This window comes from Pangasianodon hypophthalmus, chromosome 17, assembly GCF_027358585.1.
Source record: "Pangasianodon hypophthalmus isolate fPanHyp1 chromosome 17, fPanHyp1.pri, whole genome shotgun sequence".
NCBI lineage: Eukaryota > Metazoa > Chordata > Actinopteri > Siluriformes > Pangasiidae > Pangasianodon > Pangasianodon hypophthalmus.
The window spans coordinates 13,903,898-13,931,005 of NC_069726.1; the positions used below are offsets into that span (position 1 = coordinate 13,903,898).

Sequence of the window (27,108 nt, forward strand, 5' to 3'; positions counted from 1 at the left end):
ATTACATAATGTTTTATGCAAGGGGCTTAATATTTTTCCATGCAATTGGAAAATATGTGTAGCAATTTCATGGTTTTAGTAGGTTAAGTTTAGCCTGTTTAATTTTGACAACATTTTTGTGTAGGCTACCGATTAGATTAAGAGATAAAAAGAAGATGAGTTAGCTAGCTAAGTGGTAGTTCTAGTGACACTGGCCACCGACATGCTCACCGACTGCCATTTAGTGCTGCTGCGACCAAAGACAGCCGATTACAATGTTGTGACATTGTCAGAAGATTATGATTGAAATCTCAGAGTGTGAGCACTGCTACAACACGCATCCTAAAGCCACCAATAGGAGGATGGCATGCGATTACACAAAACTCACAGGACAGCTACAAACACAGTAGTGGCGATGGGGAAACGTAAACAAAACGTATGGGGTTTAAAAGAAGAGCAGTTTGTTGAATTGCAGCAGCAGACAGAATGTCTCCATAACAAGTTTCATCACAGATATATCATGACAGGACAAAAAGGGATGCAACATGAAAAAAACAGAGGATGAGTTACAGTTTCCAGGTGTTTAGCCAGCTAAGGAGCAAGCTCTATTCATAAAGTTTATTTACTCTTATGAGACCATGTAACTTTCATGCTCTCCAGTTGCAGAGCTACAGTACAAACGTGTGCTGCGTTGTTGTGCACCCTGTAAAGCAGAAGGTAATAATTATCTTCATCATATAATCTGACATGAAGAACACATGTTATCGCACAGTCTGTTACAGAATACTTATTGGGATCATCTCATATGGAGTGACAAGTAATAATCATAAAAGACTGCTGGAATCGCGTTAAACTGGCTTCAGGCAACTCTAAATGTCACAATTAAACTACAGACATAGTTACTACTAGTTCATAGTTCAAAGTCCTTGAATCAAAATAGAGATGAAAAAATACAGTAGTAGAACGATCTGTTTAAATCAAAGAACTCTTTAACAATGAGCCACATGCGTGATGCTTGACACTACATGGCAACAGACATCTCCAGCAACCCCAAACAGGGCTGGCAAATTTTTAAAAATAATCATCAAGACCACACACAGTAATCAGAGCTTATTCAGACAGAAGGATATATGATGCTATGTTAATGTTTCAGTGAAAATACTTGGCCTGGACTGTAACTTTTGCTAATGTGTATAAACAATACACAAAATATATGGGTTTCTGCTTATTTAGATAAAGTTTATACGTTTATTTATTAGACACTTATTTAAACAGAAAAGTCATTATGTATGTTACACTAAAATATTTTGCAGTTACAAAGTTTACTGTATATATCACATTTATTATATACGTATATATGTTTTGTCAGCAGTTGTATAATGAAAGTGATGCAATCAGTTTCATTAAGAAACTTTTAAATTAAAGAACTATTTTGAAAGCTCAAGGCTGCGAAAGACCGATTCATTTAGGTCAATTCAAATGTAATTACACAGGCAGAGCAGGACACGGAGAGAGAGAGAAAAAAGAGAAAAAGTGAATGATAGGTTTCAGGAAGCAGGTAATAAATTAGTGATAAGGGAAGCGTCTTTTATTTGCATAGCAGGTGCTCTGCCACAACAGGTTTGCAAGGCTTAATTTCCGCACCTGCAAAATACACACTTTACCCATCAAACACACTTCCAGTTACCTGACAAGTGCCATGAGTGTGTATCGAAAGTTTTGTGCTGAAACAGACAGAGAAAAAGATTGGACCGCAGCCTCCACTACACACTCTAATGCTAAGCTAAACTAGCTCGCCATCTGGCAGCGAACAAGAAAACTCATGCAACTCGGAGAGAAAGAGTGGAACGTGGATAAAGAGTCTTTGTTGTTAAAAATAATGCGACTTCCTCGCTCATTATACCTGATTGAATAAATTAATGCACTCGCACCAGAGCTGTCAAACAGCATGGATAACCTTTTCTCCCATGTTTCTTTCCAAAAATGAGTAAGAATTTAAGCTCCTCAGAAATGTACCGGTGTGACACAGACGGCACTTGCGCTCATTATCATAACCACACACCTGCTCACACACGTACACATCAGTTCATTTCTGTCCTACCTTTTCATTTGTCCTCAGGGCACAATAACATGCAAAAAACATTGCAGGTCTCCTGTGGCATAAGTGTTGCTGTCACGCTGGTGCTTCTTAAACAAAAAAAGACGAGAGGAAGTGGAAGGTTGGAGGTGGATTACATCCCAAAGCGCATATCAGCATCTCCTACTCTTCTGCAGCTGTGCATTGTGCTATTGCTCTCTTACACACATGCACGCATGGATGGTGGACATGCAGGAAGAGCTGTACTACGCCTCACTGCAGAAGCAAATATTTTAGCTGATAACAGTCAAAGATGCAAAGCTACAGGAAGAACAGCCTGACTCCGACTCCCCCTTCTTTCTCTCTCTCACTCAATCCTCTCTCTCCATCTCCATTGCGCTCCAGAAAAAGGAGGATGTAGGAGGACTTCAAAGGCGACTTGTTACTCTGAGCGGTGGAACTGCATCGGATTCAACACATGGTCGACAGATCGACAAAACTGAGATGGGGAAAGAAGTCTGATACTGGGGAAGGACAGTCTGAATGTTCAGCATTTAGACATCTGTTCAAGTAAACACACATTTTGAAACAACCAACCACACACACACAGACACCCAGCTATTATGCAATTGTCCTACAGCATCTACAGTGACAGAATTCTCGCCGGTTTGGAGAAATGTGGACTGGAGTTCTTGTTTCAGCTGCACATCACTGCAGGACGCAGAGTCGGACGGACAACTGCATGTTTATTCATATTTAAAGATTTTCTGATTTGAATAAATCAGATGCGCTACATCTGCCAGGCATAAGCATCGGGTGTGTGCTTTGTCAATATGCATAATTCATGGACACCTATTAAAATGCAAATACAAGAAACAGCCATAGAGGAGTGGTGAAATTAATAAACCAGAGCCTATATTATCTGTGCTGCGTTAGCTCTGAATACAATTATGATACCTATAAACTGCAAATAATCATTTTAAAGTCTTAAAACTTTTATGACTCCCATAAAAACATCTTCTCACATCTCTCTGTGATAAGGTACACTTCAAATGACCAACATGCACTCATACCATAATTCACTCCTGCCTGAATAACTCCCATACTGACATTAGGTGCAAGTCAGATGACCTTGTTGTACCCAAGAACGACGGCCACTAGGAGGCGTAACTCTTACTCACTAGATCACTCAGCATCTGCTCATTGGCACTGTCCAACACTAACCAGCCTACTTGTATTACTGTTAGCTATTTCTGTATGAGGCTGAAAATATTACTCTATATGTGTACATTTTTACTGAACATTGTTATGTGAGTGCAGTCAGTTTCAAAGTATTTATATGCACAAAACCCATGGAAACTAAAGCTAATGGACATTAATTTAAGTGCAATATATAACCTCTTTGCTATGACTTTAATGATTACTGATGTATATAAACATGACATTCAACATATACTATATATATATACATATATATATATATATATATATATATATATAGAGCTGTATATAGCATATTTCAATCTGTTGTCAGTAAAAGAGGGATGGTTTTTATAGTATTAAAGGAAAATTATTTGGCAACAGTAGTGCACTTTTGCACTTTAGATGACCAGATCAGAACCTCTGTCACCTGGGTGCCTCAATGCACTAGACCAGACTAACACCATGCTCTCTCTCTCTCTCTCTCTCTCTCTCTCAATCTGTGTGTGTGTATGTGTGTGTGTGTGAGTGATGTTGGCACGAGGTGACATGAAGCAGGAGGAATAAGAGATGCTTTATAGAATATATTTTTGGTGCCAGTCTCCCTGTTACCACGGTAACCAGTTTTACTGTGGACCTTGCTTTACAGTATAGATTAGCAGAGAAAGAGAGGTAAGGCTGAAACAGAAAAATGGATTAGGAGCACACATTTAAAGAGTGTAAAAATTAGTGTGCTGGAAGTGTGAAAGGGGATTACTGTAAGTATTCATAAAGGAAGCAGTGTTAGGCTAATATAATAACTTACTAGCTAGCTAGAACTGGTCTACCTAATGACATCCTACCAAATGTCAGTGTAATTCATTTTGTTTAATCACGTGCATGCAGCATTAATCTACATCTTTATGACATAGCATACCTGATGACATCCTACCAATGTTAGTGAAATTAATTTTGTTTAATCAAGTGCATGCAGCATAAACCTACATCTTTATGAAGGTGGTTCTGCATGTTAAAGAGACAGTCATGGTAGTACGATGGTTTCAGCTACTGCAGAACATTCATTTAGTCAACGCACATCAAAGGGGGAAAGATTTGATAAACCAGGTTTGTGCAATTGCAAAGCAATTTGGCTTTCCATTTGAGAAGGAGTTGAAACTTGGTAAATGAATGCATCTGTACTGTTAAAATCTAAAAATAACATCACCACATTACTTCACATACTACCACTATGGTGGTATTACACTACACACAGGCATTATATATTATCTTTTTTTTTTTACTGGGGTGGGTTGGGGGGGTTGCACAATCAACATGCGTGCAGGTGGAAGTTGAAGAAGGAACGCTTCCTAATAATGCTAACAGAGGGCACTCCTTTCAATTGAGAGGTATAGGAGAGTCAGTAGGGATGAAGCAAAAGCAGCTGCAGAAGCTAAAGCTTTGGCAAGCAAGGTGTTGGGAAAGACCATGGATAAAAGTCTTTTGGGCGGCCCCAAAGATGTTCAACCAACCTTTCAGCATCACAGGAGAGGGAGGTAAGAACATGCACAAATTCTGTTGAACAAGTGTGGGGGAGTGTTGACCTTTTACTGGGAATATTGTGGAGCAGTGGATGAAGCACTCTAAGGAACTCCTTAAACCAGTAGACAAGCCCTCCCTTCAGGATGCACTACCAGATATCTCTGCTGTTTTGAAGTCCATTGCTGGGGCTGAGGTTACTATGGTGTTACAAACCATCATAGCAGCAAGGCTGCTGGGGTGGATGGGATTTGGAGACACTGGACAAGGTTGGCATTGTGTGATTAACACTGCAATGTTTTTTTGTTTTTTTTAAAGAAGACCCGAGGGTATGTTCCAATTATACGAGAATCAAAACTCCTCAGCCACCTGGTAAATGTCTATGCCAGTGTTCTGTAGCAGAGACTACCTCCAACAGCTGCACCTAAGATTCAGGCACAACAAAACAGGGGTCATGGGAGTATGCTAATTCAGTGTACATGTGACATTTGTAGTTTACTGCAATAGTAAGGGGTTTCTAATTCATTACGTTGCATGATCATGCACAGTGAGAGCTGTGTTGACTTTCTTGCTGTTATTTCAGGGGTTGGTGGTGGTCTCCATCAGGGATGTGTCTCTATGCCTGTTTTTGGTGTCAAGGACAGGATATTAGGATACAGCCAAGGTTGGAGTAGTGTCCAGTATGTGGGGTGGGGGGTCCCATCCCTGTTATTAACAGATGATGTTCTTTTGGCACCATCCAAAGGACTTCTGACATATACTCCTTGCTGCCAAATCTCAGACCATGCTTCTCTCCTGGAAAAGAGTGGAATGCTCCATTCAGGTGAGGGGAGAGATCTTACCGTGGTAGGGGAACTTAAGTACATTGGCAGCTTATTCAAAAAAGCATGGGACTGACAAATGGGTCAGCAGCAGCAGTGTTGTGGGTAGTGACCAAAAGAATATGGACGTGAGTACAGGCAGCAGAGATGAGGATGTTCCACAGGGTTGCTAGACTTACTCTCCATGATAGGATTAGTCTCAAAGTAGAGCTGCCCCTCTGTATCAATTGAACCCAGTGGAGTCTGGGGACCCCCAGAACGAGTTGATCTTTTCAGCCTAATTACACTGTGAACCACACCAGTAAAAGCTGCTGGAAAAGAGTGAACGAACAATCAAGATGCTAAATGAAAGAAGATAAGGAAGAAAGCTTGCATGCACATAGTTAAGAGCACTTATAACCATAGTATAAAAGGTGTGAAAGTGTACTATGCAAATAGGGAGTATGAAATAGTGTGAAACGGTAGTAGGCAGATAAGCAATATTGAAAGGGAGTATGCAAGGAATATGGAAGGGTAGTGTGCAGACTGGGAGTGTGGAAGGGTAGTGTGCAGATAGGAAATATAGATAGATAGTGAGCGTGGAAAGGTAGCATGCAGATAGGGAGTGGAAACGTGCAAATAGGGTGATTGCAAGACCGGAAGGAGAATTTGCTGCCCAAGGATTTTAAATGTAGTTTCTAAAATTAGAAGAGATATGGCAAAAATGCTTCAGATGCTTTAAAGCACACATTGACTGGAAAAGATGTGTGTGGCATTGGTTTCGTTTAGTCATCAGGTAAGTGTGAGTGGGTATGTAGCTCGTATTACCGTTAGACGTTTCCCACACAATCCCATACAAACTACTCTTAGTTAAATGTCACTGGCATTTTACCCACACTGATGTTCTCTCCTGCCTGTGACGCATTCAAGACTCAGAAACAGACAGAAATAGAAAGCGAGAGTGAGCATAAGTCCAAAAATGCTGCAAACAGGACAATGCTGCAACCAAGCCAAATGCTTTAACACATATAAATATAACTCCACCTAGAGGCAACTTGTACTGAGAGGGTGAGTCATTCACACATGTACACACAAAGGCTTCAAAGGTCAGCTGCACACATTTGTCATGACTAACATTACAGCGATGGTGTGTGTCCATCTATCTCTCTCTCTCTGTGATACCCATACATACACATGTTCACCACATCACACTTGTAAGGTACACTTTGGCGGGTATGTATGTGTTGAAGTAAAACCATTCCTACAGACTCAGACTGTCCTTCCAGCTCAACAAACTCAATAACCTTCAATCAAACCCATTTCGCACAAGACTGACAGATGAAATGACACTGAAAAACATGGCAGTCGGAGTTGCCCTCGACTCTTTAGCCTATCCTGTCTGGTCACAGCACATAAAGGAATTAGTGCTGATTCAGTGTGTTATAGCAGCGTCGGTGTGTTTTAAAACAAAACAGAAAACTGAATGAGTATGATAGCGCAGTCTGATAGTCCTCCCTTCCACAATCACTTTAACAGATGTCTAGCATGCCTCCTAACATCTTTTGCTTCATGCTATTTATTTGTTCAGTTTTTCTCACTCTTTGTTTGTAACAGTAACGGGCGATAATGCTATTGTGAGAGCAAGTATTGGCCATATTGTGGCAGGGTTACTAATTGTCAACACCCTCCATACACACACACACACACACAAGTTAATGAGGAGACTATCTGACCCAGGATCTTCAGAAGAGAAGAGAAGAGAAGAGAAGAGAAGAGTAGAGTAGAGTAGAGTAGAGAAGAGAAGAGAAGAGAAGAGAAGAGAACTGTTAAGCTCTGAAGTCATCTCCAGAGACTACAAGATCCAATTATTTTAAAAATGCAAGCGTCTCCAACAATAACAGCATAAAAACATACCAGGCCTTCTGTAGCAAGAGCATGTGAGAAAAGTGTTTTTTTTTTTTTCTGCCCCACACACTTCTGCTAACACAGACTGGACTGACACCTGAACAATAAAAACAAAATGAGATCACTGTAATAGAAGATAAGAATGTAACCAATAGACCTATTAAATAATAAAAATACATTAAAAATGATCTACACATTTGTCTTATGTTGTTATTTGAAACTAAACACCTTTTCCAAAATGAGAGATGACTGGGGTCTAAATGCCTGGAAGAATTCCCTTATCTGCCATCATTACATCATTAATGCTGGAACTGTACCATCAGTACTTCCTAATGACTGTCAGGATTTACCTGCACAATCATTACACATCTGGGCACAGAAGCCACTAATTATAAGGCACTGGGCTCCTCAATCTCATTCATTTCATTTGACAGCTACTTTGTTGTAGTGATATGTGTTAATTGCTATCTTAGCAGAACCTCCATCATTCAAAATTATTTGCTGTATGACCCCCAGTGGATTGTAATCAGGCAAGCAGCATGCCAGTGGGCCTGTTGTGGATCACAATGCTAAACGTTTTTATTCTCAATTGTTCTACTCACACCTCTGGTTTCAAACAGGAGGCACTGTTCAGGCTTACTACAACTGGAAGACGTTTTCAAAAAGGGCTGTATGTTACTTAAGTCAGTAACATCCATTCAAAAGTTAGGTCAATATTAACGGTTTACTAAACCCCCACCCCCCCAAGGAGATCAAGGAATAGAAAATAAGGACTGACAAAAGAGATTTTAACATTTTTTTAATCATTTGTGTTAACTAAGCAGGTTATCATTGATTAGGATTTTGCCTTAATTTAACAATATGAATTTCACCGACATTAACTGGCTGCCAGTCAATAAAACAGCACTTGATATAGCACATCCTAGTTCTTGAATGATAAACTAGACTTAGCCTAATTCTTTGTACTTACAGTGGCAGAAAGCATGAAGCATGAAAAACACTGTATCTGCTGTTGAGAGCTGCAGCAGAAGTGACTACAGGGGACACAAAAAAAATATTTTTTTTATTTTATGCGCTATCACAATAAACTGTGCATACGCACAATTTAATTTAATGTTGTAATTATATATGAAATATAAGTCATGAAATCGTAACATGGTTGAATGGATCAGCTGCTATGGTTTATAGCTCACTATTTTTAACCTAAGACTCAACATGGCATATAAAATTCTGCTCTTGAGAGAAGTATTATCTCTGATGCTGTTTGCTCCAAGCTTGTGTGTCCTCTTGAAACAAAAGAAAAATTTGTGGCACCTTCAGGAACTATTTACACAATTATTCCTTTCATAATATTGTATTTAAATATTTAATATTGCCCTCATATTGCATTCCTTAGTGCCATTTCAGAAAACCTTCATTGATGATTGGGGTTTAGTACATAACTCCTGAAGGGTGCATCATTTCAGTTCTGTTAACACTGATTCATACTGACATCTAATTCTCATCATTGTCATGGGTTACAGATTAGCGTAACAACGGTCATGGGTGTGTGTGTGTGTGTGTGTGTGTATACCAGGGCCATGCAGAGGACCTGATTGAATGATGTCACCATGCAGTCCCTGCAGGTCATTAGTGATATGCATCACACATAAAAGTGCATCACACATACACACTCTACAGTAAACAGCTGTGTGTGAGCTTAGGCACACAATGTTCCTGATCACAGGCAATACATCATCATCATCATCATCATTATCATCATATCTAACCCATCCTCCAAACCAGCAGACAAACACGCTCTCCTCCTCTGCATATAAAAATAGTCCTCCTGAACTTTCTGTCACTCAGAGCTTAAAAAGAGACACTCATGATAATGTTTAAGATGTTTCGGATCAGTGCTTTAACCTTTAACTTAGGGATGGGCAATAACATCCCAGGAAAAATAATATCCTGGGAACATAATTGAAAAATCCCTACTAAAGATATACTCAATAAATCTCAGTACATTCAAATTGAACAGTTAAAGACCAACAGACGTGGTATTTTTGTGAGCAGTCATGTAAACTCTAATAAATGAACCAGAGGACAAATTTATTTTATATACAAAAACAATACTAGACAAGCCTAATCTTACCAAACCACAGTCCACTAATTGAGCATTCAAGAAGGTGTTTAAATCACCATAGCAACCACGGCAAGACATCTAAAACACTGGAGGCATGTGCTTCATCTAAAGTTAGTCACCGTAACAAACTGCTGCTCATTCTAAGTCACAGGGTAGCTAAAAAGAGCTAACAGCCCTCTTCCGCATATGTGAACTTCAAGTCATATACGTTTGGTTAGTGTCTTTCAGACTGACAGGGGAGAGAGTAACATCATCCTTCCCACCAAAAGCACTAAGGACTCCCAGGCACGAGCGGCTGTGGTATCATCAGGAGTCAAACACTGTTCTGCTGTGCCACTAGGTAAGGAAACAATATTTAAATGAGGTTGGGGGTGCGTTAATTGTTCTTGAGAGCTGGGGTGAGGTCGGATCTTAAAAAAGACTCCCAGAAGAGTGAAACTGTATAAAAATACAATATGCACACAAAATAAAAAAGTGTAGACATTAGTGTGTGTTCTGTTCATACACATTTCCACTGAATATAGTTGGCATTAGAGGTGCAACTATGTGGCAAATATCCAATACAAAACCAATTTGTATTATTATTATTATTATTATTATTATTATTATTACTATTTAAACAGCAATAATATGAAAACAATTTTACAGCTGTAAAATTAAGTCATGATTTTGAGAAATTTATTATTATTTTGAGATTTTGAGATACTGAACATAATTTTGAAAATTGTAAAATAATAATAATAATAATAATAATAATAATAATAATAATAACAATAATAATAAATAATGGATTTAATAAAGGTTTAAAAAAATCTTTACAAAATAATGACTTTTAATATTAATTTGCTCACACATTTGCTGATTGACAGATTTTGATAGCATGATTTTGTCAGTCATGCTATGGTAAATCGCCCCCTTGTATTTTGTACTAGGCCCCAAATAATATATTCCTCTGTAGTCCCTGTTAGTTTATTTTTTATTTTTTCCTCTTAGTATGGACACTTTGTACCTGAACCTTCTGAGAAAAGCAGGAAGGCAGCTCAATAACAGCTCTGATACAATTAGAGAAGGATGATAAAAAGCAGATGTAATATTAATATTGGCTGATATGGTAAGAATCATGTCTGCACCATTTAGCTCACTTCAAAAGCTAATATCAGCACACTATAGTATTAATATTTAAAGGAAGTACACTCAACAAGACTGAAAAACAATTGATGCCCAAATAAGAGAGCACACTGCTGAGAAGAATCACTTCCTCATGTGTCATTTTTAAGCTGTAATAAACGCTTAACACGCCAGTTACCTAGTGAATAGCAATGGCACTAGGTTTATTACTGTTAGGTTTATTACCTAACAGTAATAGGTATTACACTAGGTTTATTAATGTCACACCATGTCTCCAAAACATACAAAATGTGTGTGTGTGTTTCCTCACTTTCACTCACACTGAGTGAACGAGTGAGTGCTCCCACACCATCCAGAGAGAGTAGCGGAAAAAGAGAGGACATGAGAGGAGGTAAAGAAATGGACAGAAGCGGAAGAAGAAAGCTGGAGGTGGAGAGAAGAGAAGAGGCGAGGAGAGGAAAGTATGGTCAAGTAGCACTAACAATCCAGCTTTAAAAAAAAAAAAAAAAAAAAGTCATGGCAGCAACAGGGCACTGATACATTACAACACACACACACACAAACACACATGTGGGAGGCATTTCGTTCAGCACTAACCTACTGAAACCATTACATAACTCAGACTACCCTGAATCATGGAGAGAGAGAAAGAGAGAGAGATGTTGACTGAAGAAAAGGGGGTTGGGTGGACATGCATACTTTCAAGAGGGCTTAAAATAGAAGGAAGACACACAGTATCTCCAACAGCAACACATAAAAACAGCTTTACAGGATCAAAACTGTGAATTCCTAAGATAGCAGCAATATAAACCTAACGATTCTCCATAAAGCTATACAGTCAATCAATCTATTTACTTCTCTCTCTCTTTCTCTCTCTCTCTCTCTCTCTCATTCTTTAAGGCCATTGTGCAGGTCTAAGAAGTATAGCTAGGGGTTCCACGATTAATTTTCAAGTTTTGGAACTGTGATAGAAATCACAGCCTACCATTATCAAAGTTTTATGCCTATAAATCATGTCAAAAGGAATCTAATGACAATTTTAATAACATGGGTTCTAAGTGTCACATCAGTGCCGGAATCGGCGTCACACTACAATCTCCAAAATGCATCATGGCCAACAAAGATGGCCTAAAGTGACTCTAAAAAGTTTGCAACCCCCTGCTTTAGGGTAAATGTTTATTACATGTTTATCTACAGTATTGCCATGGTTTTACTGTGGTACTGGTGTTGTTATTTATTTACTACAGTAACTCTGAAGTTAGCAAAACTATGGCAGATATAGATAGATAGATAGATAGATCTATATTTACATCTATATAGATATCTATAATTTCTAAAGACCAATATAAGTACCTAGTACTTGTGTGTGGAGAATAAAAGAAGCTAGCAGTATAGTACATAGAAATGTTTGAAGTAAGTTATTACTTATTACTTATTGCTCTCAAGAACAATTAAAAGTAATAACCAAAGTTAATTCACCGTTAAAAGTAAAGGTAGTAGGGTTAACAGCAATACTATTAGGAAAAGCAAAGCAGAGCTCATCCATTTTAGATGAAATTCCCCTTTAATGTTCCATGTTCGTTTCTTCAAACCTACACCTACATCTTTTCTAAATATAGATACAAAAATACATAGATGCTTTTTTGTATTTGGAAAAGCACATTTTAATCTGCAGAAACTGTCAACACATATCCAGGAAGTGACTCGGGATTCTCTTCAGTTAAATGGAGAAAAATTGACAGCAGTTTTCAAATAAGAAACAAATATGAAGGTCTATACATTTGACATGGCAACAATTTCCCTGTAGAAATTTTTGAATTCATTTCTCATTACTTAATAGGATTAGGCTATACATATCACCATTGTGTAATCTTATCCTAATATTTTGCATCTTAGAAGGGTAGATGATGGCTAAGTAGACTACTGTCTGGAATGCTTTCTGCTATTTGGCCATTTGGGCTGGCAACTATGTGTGTGTGTGTGTGTGCCATTGGGAGGTTAGTACAAGCCAGAATCCAAAAAACTGGGTCTCAGGAGACTGTGTTCTTTGCTCAACTGTGTCCTTATTTCTCTCTCAGTCTTTCTGGCCTGTCTTTCACTCTCCTGTCCTTCTCCTTAACTCTCAGGAGAATCATTATTCTCTTCCTGTGTCTCACTCTTTTGTGCTTTTGAACTTGCCTGTGTGTCCCACGAAACCCAGGCTGATTATGATAATGAGACTTTTTTTGGTCTCTGTTCTGTTAGAAGCCAGTGAACAAACTGGAGCTAGCAGCAGCCACAGCTCGGGTGAAGATAGAAAGAGCATACAGCAGTGTAACACCCTCAGTCTCCATGGATATATCTATAAATGATCTTGTTGTGTGTTATTCTGCATCAAACTTTACAGAGCAGGGAACTCTCTGACAAACACTGCAGCAAATCCAAAAATCTTGGGAGCGAGACAAAGAGAAAAAGGTCCCACTTGTTTTGCATCTGTTCTTCCCATCTAAAGATTCCTCAGTTTCCTCTGGCTTTCTGTTGCTTTCCCCAACTTCTCTCTCTCCCTCTCACACTCTCTCCAAATTCTCTCTTTCCCTATGCTTAATTTTTACTACATCCACTAGTATTAATGACGTATACTGCAGTTAGTCCATAGACTTTTCTTCAGACATGAATATAAGCTGTAAAATACCTTTGTTTTTATAGATCAGAAGCCATATGAACATTGATTCATCATATTTGTTCTGAATTGGGTTTTACAATATAAAACCTCTCTCAACTTAATGAATGAACCACAAGACATCAATAGAAGAGAAAAAAACAGATATGAAGGACACTGGCTGACTTCAGATTCAAAATGAAATCAGCCCAGACCTACAAAAAAACAACAAACTTCAAGGATAGTCATTGAAGAAATAACCATGAAACACATCTAACAGACTTGTAAGTCTGTAACAACACCTTCACCTTTAATACAGAACTCATAACAAATTCTTCTGTGCTTGAATTTCAGGCAGAATTGTTGAATGCTTATTATAATATATAATTATTATGTAGCTGTAAACAAAAGAGCCTGTAAACTGTGATAGATACAGGTAGACATACAATGGGGTCCAAAAGTCTGAGACCACATTGAATATCTGGGATTTCCCTTTTTTTTTTTTAAACTGGAAATAAACACAAGGTTTCAGACTTTTTACATATTTAAAACAAAGAAAGTAATTGTTCAATAATTTGAATATTTAATATTCAAGATTCTGGACAATTTCTAGGTCCCTATTTAAATGTGAGCGAACGTGTGATATTGACCATGTTAACTACTTTGTACTAAAGGTCAGATTTTCCTCATGTCTAATCTCTTCTACTGAAGCATGTGTTCAGACGATACTCTGATGGGTTTGATCTAAAATGGATCATAAGCTTGTGGAGTCTATGCCAGCTCGAGTACACACTCATTAAAGCAAAAAGGGGACATAGCAAGTACTAAGAAACTCTGAAATTCATGTGAATATTTCAAAGATTCTACTTTTCACTGAAGTTGTTGTCAATTATATAATTTGTAATGAAAATTCTTAGAAGAATTTTCACTAGTGGTCTGAGACTTTTGGACCCCAATGTACAACTTACATAACCAACATACAGTATACCCAAAAACTTAAATCTGGTGGAATTTAGTGCTAAACAGCTAGTGTTGCCATACACTATAAGTGCATAATTATACCAAAAGAAAAGTAAATCTGTAAGCTGTTTTCCCAAGCTGGAGAAACCTGCTCACACTAAGACTATGTGGATCAATGATAGTGGCAACAAATAGAGTAAGGTATTCAGTGTATCAGTATTTCATACGTTTATAACTTTGTCATAATAGGCCAAGTAGAATGAGACCAACAATGCTTTTAAGAGAATCTGGGCTTCTAAACGCATTCTCTTTACAGGCATTTTGGACCGTTCTTGCAGTAAGTCATTTTATATGTATTTATTAATATTTTAGTTATTTTATTATTAGTTATTTTATTACATATAAAATAAAATATCTGGCCATGTAGAAAGATATGATGAAAAGTAAGACAGCTACCAATCTAACATGGATAAACTCAGTCAACTACAGTAGAGTTTTGGAGGCGGGGCTTTGTGTACATGCACACATTTGTGAGCACGCATAGAAGGTAGGGTTTACAAAGTTCACCCTGTGACTCAGTCAATCACTTAGTTGATTCTAGAGAGGTTATAAATATTGCACTGGACACTTATGAGCACACTTTTTATTAACCTGCCACATGGTAAAGGCAGTGTGGTAATGAAACACTGCAGTGACTAAATTTCTCCCAGATGGCAAAAATGAGTAAGTTTCCCAGGAAAATTTATTCACAGAGTTTCAAGCGTCAATACTTATATCCATAATGAAATCTCCTCATGATATAATCGTATAAAAAATCTTATACCAATTTTATACCAAATTAACCTTTTGTTGGCCTGTGGTCTCTAGGACAGAAGTTTCCAAACACGTCTTTGGTACAGGGATGCACCGAAATTGTTTAAAAAATGAAATTTTTATTGAGAAACAAGGTTTGTGGACAACCAACAAACACATCAGTGTATCATTATATCAAATATATGCAATCTCTGCCTCTTTCACTTATACAATTGTTGTATGCTAAACGTCCATAATGCTTGGACTCAATACATACAATCATAGGGATGGGTTCTCCACTACATCACCGACAAACAAATAAGCAACCAGTATTATTAGGGACAATGCTGCCTCTCTTTCTATCCAATCTTTTTTTAGCAATTTCTTACATTATTGTTAGAACCACCTGTCATAATACTCGTTGTGGATAATGTTTGTGTTTTCTACCTCGTTCTTTTTTGCAGCAGCATATAGAGAATAAAAGTCGATAGAGAAGAGCTGGTGTGAGAGAGAGAAATGTTGCATGTTCTCCCTCTCGTTCAAACAACACCAGAGGAGCCACTTGACCAGACCAAACAGACTATGAATACCTTTTGCAGTAGTTTTAGACTCTTGCAGTCTTGTTGAAGTACTAGCTGTTTTGTTCTTAATTGTACCCTATTGTATTCCAGATACACAATACACTGTGTGGAACAAGTATGGAACAAGCGCCAGTTATTTTCTCCTTTTCCCCCATTTTGTGGTGAGTGAGATAGGATAGAATATTGAATATTTCTGTTTCTGTGACTAATTTTAGATTAATTAGCCAATCAAAACCTTAGTTATTCCTTCTGTTTTGTTATTTTGGTATATGCTCCTTCCTGAAGTACATCCACTAACCACAGTTTCAATTCAAGACATTTAACTACATCAGTAAAATCTCATTGATATTTTAAGTGTTCAGCGGTTTGGCCTTTGGGTGGGAGGGAAGTCCATTCTCTCATTCATTGTGCAATCCATTCTAGACAAGCTGCAACAATTATGATTCAGTCTCAGTTAAGAAGTTAGTGATGTAGTGACAGCAAATTCATCCACCACATGCAAAAATAACTCAAAAGATCAACAGAACTTTATTTCATTTCATTTTAAAATGGCTTTCATTGGCAATTCACTTTTGTTTCAGAGATGTGCATGACTGAGACTAGGCAGCCAGCTCTGAACTTCTCCAATCCTCCAGCTGAGAATAAGACCATTGCAATACAGATCTTAGTGCTGTAAACCCACACCACTGCACCCACATAAGAAATCACACCAACTCAAACAAACCCATCCTGGAGCTTAAGAACGTGGCTCAAGTAGTGAATCAAACAAACCCTGGCTCCCTAACAGAACTGATGCCACAGAACTGTGTGTTCCAGTGAGAAGCCATCAACTTGACTACCTTCAATATTATGGCTAAGGATTTACTGAAAAAAATCAAATAAACTGGATGAACCTGTGCTGCAGTTGAGCAATATTTAAAGAAAGCAACTTTAGTGATATCTTTCAGTCATTGCTCAGCAACATGTTTGGAATGCACGACACAGAGCTTTGCAGGTTTACACTGGCGTCATAAGAAGGCATTCCTACTTCCTAACACACCAACACAGAATGCAAATGAATATTTGCATTTCAGCTTTCAGGATGGGAAAGTAGAGAGATCTAGAGTAGAGAAGGCAAATCTGAGAGAATATGGATTGTATAGTGTACGCAGTGAAACAGATTGACAGTAAAGTATCACACTGTACACATGATTATAACACACTTTCCTGGAAAGGTCACACTACTACTGTACTACTACAAAGCTACGAAGTCTTGCCACCAGAACTCTAACCGCAAACACATTTGTGAGGTCTAGTACACCCATGCATTTCATAAACACATAACGATTCACGGATTTCAATCATTTTAATGAAGTATCGGATCTATGAGCCATGAAATGTTATTACAGTCATGCCATTCATTTTGCCCCAAGGAATAAATCTGATTTTTTTTAAATGGAGTTTGTTATTATACACAACTAGATTGTGCCACTCCTTAGTGTGCTCTTACCCAGCTTTTCCACTGCATTTAAAAATAGTTAAATAAAATCTAAATAAAATAAAGCCACCTGAAGACATGAAGACACTAAAATATCCAGAGTGGTCTATAATACACAATCTAAGACTAAGAAAAGCATTGAGCAGAAGAAACACTGAAGTTCTCCACAAGCTCCTCCTATCACGCCTCCACAGAGGCGAGGCAAAACCCAGAGATCCACACACACACACACACACACACACACACACAGATACACAATGAAAAAGAGATGCAGAAGTGAACAGGTGACTTCACAAGCAGAGAAAAATAATAAATTCACAAAAACATAAATTCATTTCTCCATAGCAATATTCTGCAGGCGGTTTCTTTGAAATATACATACACTCTGCTAGATCACAAGGAGCATCTTCTCTCTCTCTCTCCCTCTCTCACCCTCTCTCTCTCTCTCTCTCTCTCTCTGCATCACTGTCACTCACTCTCATCACCACACTCTTGTGCCATTCCTTACCTTAGTTGTGACAATACACAGACAATCCATCGTGAGCTCAATAGCTCAGCCAAGACGCCAATTCATCGCCACTAATTCAGGCAGAATGGAGAGAAGAATAAAAAAGAAGAGGAAGACTAAGGCACAGGCAGAGCTAGCATAAACAGAATGGAGCTATTCCCTACACAGCTAAGTGCAACAGCAGCAGCCGCACACATGATGCTAGGAGGAGCGCACGGCGCAGCGCTGGCTGGCCACAGCCACACGGTACGGCTGCCTTTCACAGACACAGAGTTAGGGAGTGAGAGAGAGAGAGAGAGAGAGAGAGAGTCAGAGAGAAGGGGGGAGAGAGAGAGAGAGAGAGAGAGACGATGCTGCTGTTGCTGAGAGCACAGAGCATCCCTCCTCCACAAGATCAGTGGAGAGATCAGCTCTCACACAGTGCTGACTGCCTGCCTCACAAGAAAACAATCTCAGAATCTCAAATCAGCCATGTTCTCTAACCCTGGAGCTTTCCGTCACTGTGCGTTAGGATTCGTCTCCCGTTTCTAAAGTGACGCTGAGCTGAGCTGGTTTTAGCTCTGTTTTAGCTCTCAGAGAAATCAAAAGCTGGGAAGCTGGGAAATTTCCTACAGTACAGTGAAACAGATTCCACCGACTTAATGGGCAGTTGATGACCTTGAATATAAAAAGACACAGAACAAAGATTTATTTTAAGTACCTGAGCACAAAACTGAGCACTTAAATGACTTGAATTGTATACTGAAGCAAAGGCAAGCAGTAGGTATCCAATGCAGCAAGACAAATGAGTCAAGTGTGGAATAAAAGGATTTTTATGAGCTGTTCACAATGGTATTGCAGTTAAAGATTTAGGAGTGATTTAAAGTTTTAGTAGTGTGAGATAGAGAGAGAGAGAGAGAGAGAGAGAGAGACAGATCGCGCACACATTTATAAAGTCACACACAAAGTGCTGGGGTTTTTGCCATTCTCTAAGGCTTCAGGCATGACTCATACAGATGTGGGCTAATTCTGCATCCAGTTCTCTCTCTGCTCATTGTCAGTCAAAACGAGCTCTCTGCCACACTCTGAAGCTAAATTCAGAACTCAAAACGCCGCTAATCTCATCATGATAACACACAAAAGTGAGCGACTGAGAGGTACAGAGTCAATAGGGTTTATTCACTCAGGGACTGCTACGTGCCAACAATGAACACAAACCACAAAACAATGGACAAACAGAGACACAAAGACATAAATGGAAATACGCTGTAGACTACAGGATCCTGGCCTGGGTTCCTAACATCGCAAGATCTCATATCTGCTCTAGATATGATTTCAACAATGAGGACAGCACTGAAGGATGAAACAGAAAGGCAACAAGAGGTGAAGGAATAACACCAGCAAAAGCTGCTGTATCCTGTAGTAAGCTATTTAGGGGTAAGAATCACTAGGCACATCAAATTTCAGTTCAATTCTGATTCAAGACGCAAATACAAAACAATTCTTTATGCATTCTGATGCATAAAATGCTGCTGTTTTTAAAATGATTATTCCTTATGCTACTGTTCACTACACATGCATTACAATAGACTATATGTAAACTATCTATCTTAGCTTCAATTGATACATACAGTACTTTGCTCAAAAAAGTTCCTTGAGTTTCTTCTGTACATCTTCCCGGTGTCTCACTGTTTGGATCCAGTGTGTAAAGCCAGTCATAAAACAGAAACTTGATCCCAACTTTCATTCCTGGAACCACTGTACACACACACAAACACACACAAACACACACGTCCCACAGGCATGCGCACACACTAAGCTGTTCAGCACACAGGTCTGAGCCGCTTTTAGTGATCGCATTATGGAGATAGAGTTGCTAGACAGAGCGCTTTAACTTCATTCAGGCGACACTTTCCCATAACCTCAGTGGAATCATTAGCAAATGGGGCAAACAACATAGAGAAAGCAGACCTTATTTTCACTGTCACAGACACAGACCTGCCAACCCTGAAGAGGAACGATGCATAGTCCAGGCTGGGGGAAGAGGGGTGTAAAAGCTCAGTAGGTTTTCATTATATTCCTTTCACAAATACCTTGCATAAGATACAAACCGTAGTGCATGTATGTGCAGGGTTTTACAGAAACCACTAGCACTTTCTGGTGGTTGAACCCAACATAGACTCACTCAAACACATTGATAGACGTTTTTATCACACTGATAGACTTTATTTCATTACAATAATGAAATCAAAACATCAAAATCAAAACATTTACTGTGACAGAAAATGAGGGCAACAGTGTCAGCGCATCTTTCAAGTGGGAAAATCGAGAGGAGACGAGAGATTATTAATGTAAGATGGGAAGAAGTAGGCGGGGTTTCCAGGGTGTCAGTTAATATCGGAGAGTTCAAAATATCTTCACAACCGTCAGTCATTCTGTATGTCAATTGGATCATCTGCGGGGAAAGAAGACTCTTTTTGCATATTTTTTGGTGGTAACTCATAGCAGCAGAGTCAGCTGTTAAAAATGTGGAGCTCCTATTCAAAAGGTGTAAAGGTTGGCAAGTCTGCAGACACACACACACACACCTAGATATGGAGATTATAATTGTTATAGCTCACTGACATCGTAGTCTATTCAGTGAGGGTTGGTCGTGATATTAGATGGGAAGGCTAAAATCAAATATTTATCAATAGCTATTAGGGTTGAGCAATGCATTATAAGCTCCAAGCTCTCAACAATGACTTAATAAGAATGATGTGGAGAAAACTATCACACACACACACACACACACACACACGTAAAGGAATACAGGCAGCTACATTCATGATTTCAAGTCAGTAATGCCCTACTTCATGCCATGTTTGAATACTTTGAATACTAAACGTGGAAAAGAGAAAAGACGTAACCAAAAAGCACTAGACTCGCATTTGTACAATTGAGCTGAAAAATATCAGCCCCAACGAAGATCAAATCTAGGTGTTTCACCCTGCATAATCACCTCACATGACTATAATATACTGCATCAATCTACAGTCTGGGTTAGAAAGAAATCACCAGTGTCACTTCTTCATACCATTCAATGTATTTTTCTTATGATTTTCTCATGAAACTCTTCTTAAGAGATGCCAGTTTTCCTGTGAAACTGGAGATACTGAGCTAACCAGTAAGACCTGGTGTGTCAATGTTGATATTTCTCCTTCTACCAAACTACCATGTAAATGCTTTTGCGAAGAAAAAAATTTGCTCTTCCCACTTACTGCTCACTCTATTGTTTTGTATATAGATGAGTTTTCATACACCATCCTTGCTAATATCAGACAATGTATTTCTATATTCGTTTCATATTTACCATGATAGTGGTAATATAGTGGCATATTAGTGCACTAATTGGGATGCAACCATTTTGTTGTGTTGTCTGAGTTCTCAGGAAACCATTATATTCCCTGGATAGTTCACTATACCCATCATGCACTGCACACACTACCAATGTACTAAAGCAAAACCAAGGTACAGCAACTTCATTTAGACATTTATTTATCAGAATGGATACCAGAGCAACTAACATTATATATCAGTGTAAATAAAACAACGATTAATATTAACAAGAAGTAAAGGCAAAAGGTGCATGTTAATGGGAACGCACTATTTATACTTCTGCATTATCGTTTTTTACAACTCACCAGGTACGTTATATCATACAGACAAGTCTTGATAATATGTTCACAAAGCACTCACTAGTCAGTTTACATTGTTTAAGTAATGTTTACATTTGGTCTGGTGTCTCCCTCACAGCTGCCCTATGTAGAATGTCTGTATAATAAATAGCGAATAAGTGAAGGATGAAGTGATTTGTAGCTCTGGTAGGTCACACCAGCCAATCTGAGTGCCTTATTCAGAAATAAAACCAAAACACTATTTTATTGGCTTTTCCAGATGTATCACAATGAATGAGAGAATCTAGTGTCTTCTGAATTTATACCAAACAGCTGCATGAGACTTAGTAACTGTCTGTTTGATCCACTACACATGCATTGCGTAAAAATGCTGCAAGTGTAGAAGTGGGGATGGGGAGAGCTGAAGTTGGGCTGATTGTAGCTACAACATGGATAAATTAAAAAAAAAAAAAAAAAAGCATGAGTAGAATAGTAAATAAACAGCATATGTGACTTTTTCTGGTTTACCATACAAACACTTTCCCATGCAACTCCAGGTTGCGCAATGGTGATATTGTCATAGATTATGATTTGAAATAAGGTTCACAGGGAATAGAAAATATAATTGTTTATAATTGATTCAAATGCCTCTGGGGGCACAGTGGCTTAGTGGTTAAGACGTTGGACTTCTGATCGGAAGGTTGAGAGGTCAAAGCTGCCACTGCTGGGCCCTTAACCCTCAGCTGCTCAGTTGTATAAATGAGATAATTGTAAGTCACTCTGGATAAGGGCATCTGCCAAATGCCATAAATGTAAATGTAGTGGTTAGCACGTTTGCCTCACACCTCCGGGGTTGGGGGGTTCAAATCTAGTCTGTACACACACGTGCTTCGGCGCAACTGGGAATAGCTGCACCGCCAGCTTCATACACAGTCACAGTTTTAAAAGCATGAAGCAGAGCCGTCTGAAACCTCACAGCTGCAGGTAGAGAATAATGCTGCTGCATTTTAATGCAGCTGCCCTCTGCAGTGCCTTCATAGGGAGTTGGTGTGTGATTGTATGTGTCTGTGTGTGTCTGTGTTTGCTGCAGTGTGTGTGAGCAGTGTAAGCATCAGAGCTGTCTGTGTGGGCAAGAGGTGGCAATTACTGCAGATCCTCACGCCTCCCAGTCAGGAGTCAAACTGCAGAAAAGAATCCAAATGCCAACCCCACACTCACGCACACACTCACGCACACACAGGCACATGTGAATGTACATAAGTAAGAACACACACGTACCTAATTTTCAATCATTAGCAAAATGCTGACAGCACAGACAACAGCGACCTAACCAGAGGGATCTGTCGTAAGACTCAGCTATAACAGACATTTTCTTACGATCCATGCAGGGAATCAGTTGACTAATTATCTGCCATTCTCTCTGTCTCTCTCTCTCTCTCTCTGTCTCTCTCTCTCTCTGTGCAATGCTTTTTTTCCTGAAGAAAAACAGCCCATCTATTACCCAGCAGATTTCCACATTAACATGCTGCATTACGACATAATTCAATTACTGCTGCATCATCGTTTGGGTCTAAAACCTTCAATCACGCCTTTTTCTTGCACAAAAAAAGAAAAAGCTAGTATCAGCTATAATGTCTCTGTGTGTGACATAATGGCTATTAAAGCATTGATGCTCATTATTGCAAAACATGTTTCGCCCACACCTGCAGGACACGAGACAAACAACTAGCTGTTAATGCAGAGGCAAATGTTTAAATGAGACAAATGCACCTCTAATTCTGGAGCGCTTATTCTTGCCTCTGCACAATCCACAGGCCTGCTGCTGATGACATGCTGTTCAGCGTGCAGTAATTAACAGAGCTCTGTGAACATGTGCATGTGTGTAAAAGAAAGAGAGTTGAAAAAGAAGGTCAAAGAAAGGGAGAAATAATTATACAGGCCAAAAATCTCGGTCCATTACAAGCTGCTTTTATTCCATCACTTATATTGTATATAATTATTTTTCATATGATTTATAATATGTATATACATATACAGTATAACGATACCATAAATTACATTCATTCATTCATCTTTATCCTGGTCAGCTTCAGAGTACATTCACAGTGTTTCCCAGGAAAACTGTCTGTGAGGTGGGAACACATCCTGGATGGGATGCCAGTCCATCACAGGGCAGCGTTCACACATATTCACACACATATTCACACACGCAATTTAAGGTAGCAAATCCACCTACCAGCATTTTGGGAAGTGGGAGGAAGCTAAAGAACTCATACAAAACCCACATAAACAGAAGGAGAACATGAGAAGCTCAGAAACGCCGAGCTCAGATTCGATAATATAAATCACAATCACAAATTAAAGGAAAAACCAACATAAGGTGTCTTAGTAAGGTGTTGAGCCACCATACTGTTCATGTTGGTAGTCTGATCACAACGTGCATTGGCAGTCAACTGAAAAACTTTTGCTTTTCTGTTTTTCTTTGCATATAGAACTAATGAACGTCATAGAATGTGCGCTTTCAACTCCAATTTCCAACCCTATTAACTGATGCCTTTGCCATAGCTGTAAATGCAAATCCCACTTTAGTCAGTGTTCCATCTGAAACACAGCCAGCTGAGCAGTGTCTGTGACTGAAGATCCTGCCACCATTCAAATAACTTAGATCTCTTCCTTTTGCCATCTTGATTGCAAGTCTTGCCATAGATTCTCAATCGGGTTAAGGTCTGACATGTGACTGGGCTATTCTAACGCAATCAGTAACCTGGCTTTGAACCACTCCAGTGTATATTTGGCAGTATGCTTAAGGTTGCTGTCCTGTTGGAAGCTAATCCGCCCCAGTCTTAAGTTTCATGCAGACTGGAACAGGTTTTTCATCTAGGATTGCCCTGTATTTGGCTCCATCCATCTTGCCCTCAACTTCAGTCCAATTTCCCAGTCCCTGCTGATCATCCCAACAACATGATGCTCCCATCACCATGCTTCACTGTGGGGCTGGTGTTCTCAGCCTTGCGTTTTCGCTAAACTAAACCATAGCTCTTAGTGCCAAGGGCCAGCAAACTGTGGGGCCTTCCAGGAACCAGTGTATATATATATTGAGAGTTCTATTTTGCACAAATCCACAACATTTAATACCAGTTATGAGTTCCAAGTTGTAATGCTACAAAATGTTTAAAAAAAAAGAAAAAAGGTTAAAGGCACTGTACCTCTTGGTCATGGATTACACTACATTATATTTTATTATTAATGCCTTTATATTTTATTATTACGAGTTACTGATCCATGAAGTTTAATATCTGTGAGTTCAGTGTGGGCTGTCGCAAGCCCAGACACAACACCCTAACCAATATCAGCAAATGGTGTGTGTGCGTAGTGTGATGTCGAGAAGAAAACCTGGTGTTTAACGCCTCATCAGTCCAAGCAGAGTGGTTGCATCATACCCTCATTAACAGCAAAAGAAATGAAAAGAAAATACGGCATCTGGGAGAATATTTCTGGCTGCAGCACAGAGGCTTTCCCACAGTAAACACTACAGGTTGACAATCTGCTGCTTTCTGCACTAAACAGGAAGGTGTCGAGCATTTTACATAGTCACCAGTTACTGCATGCATGCATTTATATATACAGTATACTGAGCTGGTAAGTAATCTTCTCTCCAGCACCGAAGTTGTTAAGTGTCTAAGGGAGACTGAGTGTTCGCTTCTGTATTAACTCCCCTGGAACAAGGTAATAGTTTAATTAGTGTATAGTGCTTTAATTGACCCCACAGTAAGACAGGTACTTACCTCTGCACTCGCGTTGCTGTCAGCTATGGGCTCCTCTGCATGGCTTTTCTCTATCACCTGCACATACAGAAACACACACATTCACAAAAAATATGTTTTGTTTTCCACCACCTTTTTTACCCATTTTTATACTGATACTTAATTGGCAGACCCCAGTCCAGGTCAGGACCTAAATACAATTGTATTATGGACTGAGTACAAAATCTCGGAGTGAAAAACCTCTCTTTGCAAGCCGTATGAAACTTTGTGCGCTTTCCTCTTGTTTCCTCCAAGCACTAAGTCTGTGAATTAGTTTCTATGACAACAAACATAACTGACACAGGTTGTTAATTTAATAGCTTGGGCTAGTCAAAAGACGCTTATATCTAATCAGCAACAGTAGGCTAATATCATGTTCAAAAAGTAAAATATCACGTTTAAAATTGCTCAGTACCAAGAAAAGGAAAATCAGTAGTACGAACCAGTCATTTTAAGACGAGTGGACTAAAAAATACGTGTTCATTCTGCGTGTGAGAAGCACAAAGCCAACGTGCTTGATTTGTAATGTGGCCACTGTGATGAGTCGTAACATCAGGCGCCACTATGAAACCAAACATGCAAATTTCAAACAAAACCACTGACAGAACACAGAGGGAAGAACCAATGCTGAATAATGTGTATGAGTGCAGTGATACTTGATGGAAAACCAAATGATGAAATGGCAGAGAAGATAAGTCAAATTTTTTGTACATCAGTCTTATCTTGTACTTCGTGGGATGCATGGAATTTGTTTCACTTATTTGTCCTCTACGGACCTTCAGTTCTGTGGAAATTGGGTAAGTGCACCTCCAAAATTTATATTTGAGTACCCCTGGTATAAGGTATCAAGGTACTGTATTGATGTGTGTGTTGTTTTCCTGTGATGATGTCATCAACAATTACTTAAAGCCTCATTTGGGAATTGTTTCAAGAATGGGTCCATTTTGGTGGGCTGTTTCGAGTAGCCTATATTCTGACCATGCATACTCAATCTCAAAAATCCTGTTCACTGTACATTTAAAGAAACATTGTCACTGTCCAGTTGAAGAATACTATTCTTTTATAGATTTTGGAGCATTTTGCCACCTCAAAGCTCCAGGGTTCAATCCTGAGCTCCGGTTACTGTCTGTGTGGAGCTTCACCCCGTGTTTGCATGGGTCTCCTCGGGGTTCTGCAGTTTTCTCCCACTTTCCAAAAACATGCTGGTAGGTGAATTGGCTGCACTAAACTGCCCATACGTGTGAATGTATGTGTGAATGTGTATGTATGGTGTCCTGTGACAGACTGACATCCCATCTGGGGTGTATTTTCTTGCCTTGCGTGTTCCCAAGACAGTCTCCAGATCCAGCAAGACCCTAAGCAGGATAAAGCAGTTACTAAAGATGAAGGGGTAGATGAAGGAGGGGTTCCATTAGAAATCTGGTGATTGCAAATGGGGATAGGTGCTTGACTGGTAATCAAGGGGTGGAAATCATGGGAATTGTATTCTGCAACTTCAGGAGTAGCAGACCCAGGCATGATATACTTTATTTGCATGAAATCCAATGAAGTCACTCTTGCTTATTATATTTCCTCCAAATTTGGTAGTTTGAGCACCTCAGAATTCTCGACTGCAGATGCTAAGCACGTGACTCCCACATAACTGTGAAGAGCAACGAATGAAAAGACCCTGTCAATGAGAACATGTCCAGTTATGCCCCTGGCATTTGGACAACAGACCTACTGTACATGATGCTACTGGGACTTGATCTTGGCTCTAAATGACTGAGCACACCTTTGAAAAGATATTCTTTCAGCAAAATGCATCCTTGGAGAAATATACTTTGGACTTCTCAATTATTCCCAATTCCCAGCTCCTATTAATATATCTCATTTCTTTACGCTACGCAATAAATTAGACTCAATTCAGTTCCAACTGGCTTCACTGAATATTTCCAAAGAATCATCCAAATGAGAGTTAGAAAAGGGGAATCGTAAGTTCAGGT

The 27,108-nt window shown here is 39.1% G+C and overlaps 1 protein-coding gene across 28 annotated transcripts in view; it reads right to left on the reverse strand.

Moving 5' to 3' along the window:
- dlg2 (discs, large homolog 2 (Drosophila)) overlaps nucleotides 1-27,108 on the reverse strand; it is a 229,147-nt gene that overhangs the window by 173,386 nt on the left and 28,653 nt on the right. For 26 of the 28 annotated variants that reach the window (XM_026941645.3, XM_026941655.3, XM_026941644.3 and 23 more), the window contains one exon: nucleotides 25,106-25,162. In XM_026941645.3, the coding sequence (XP_026797446.2) occupies nucleotides 25,106-25,162 (57 nt within the window). Of the gene's footprint in view, nucleotides 1-17,685; nucleotides 18,526-19,295; nucleotides 25,066-25,105; nucleotides 25,163-27,108 lie in introns of those variants that run through there. The other 2 variants (XM_053241251.1, XM_026941662.3) reach the window with 2 other exon arrangements.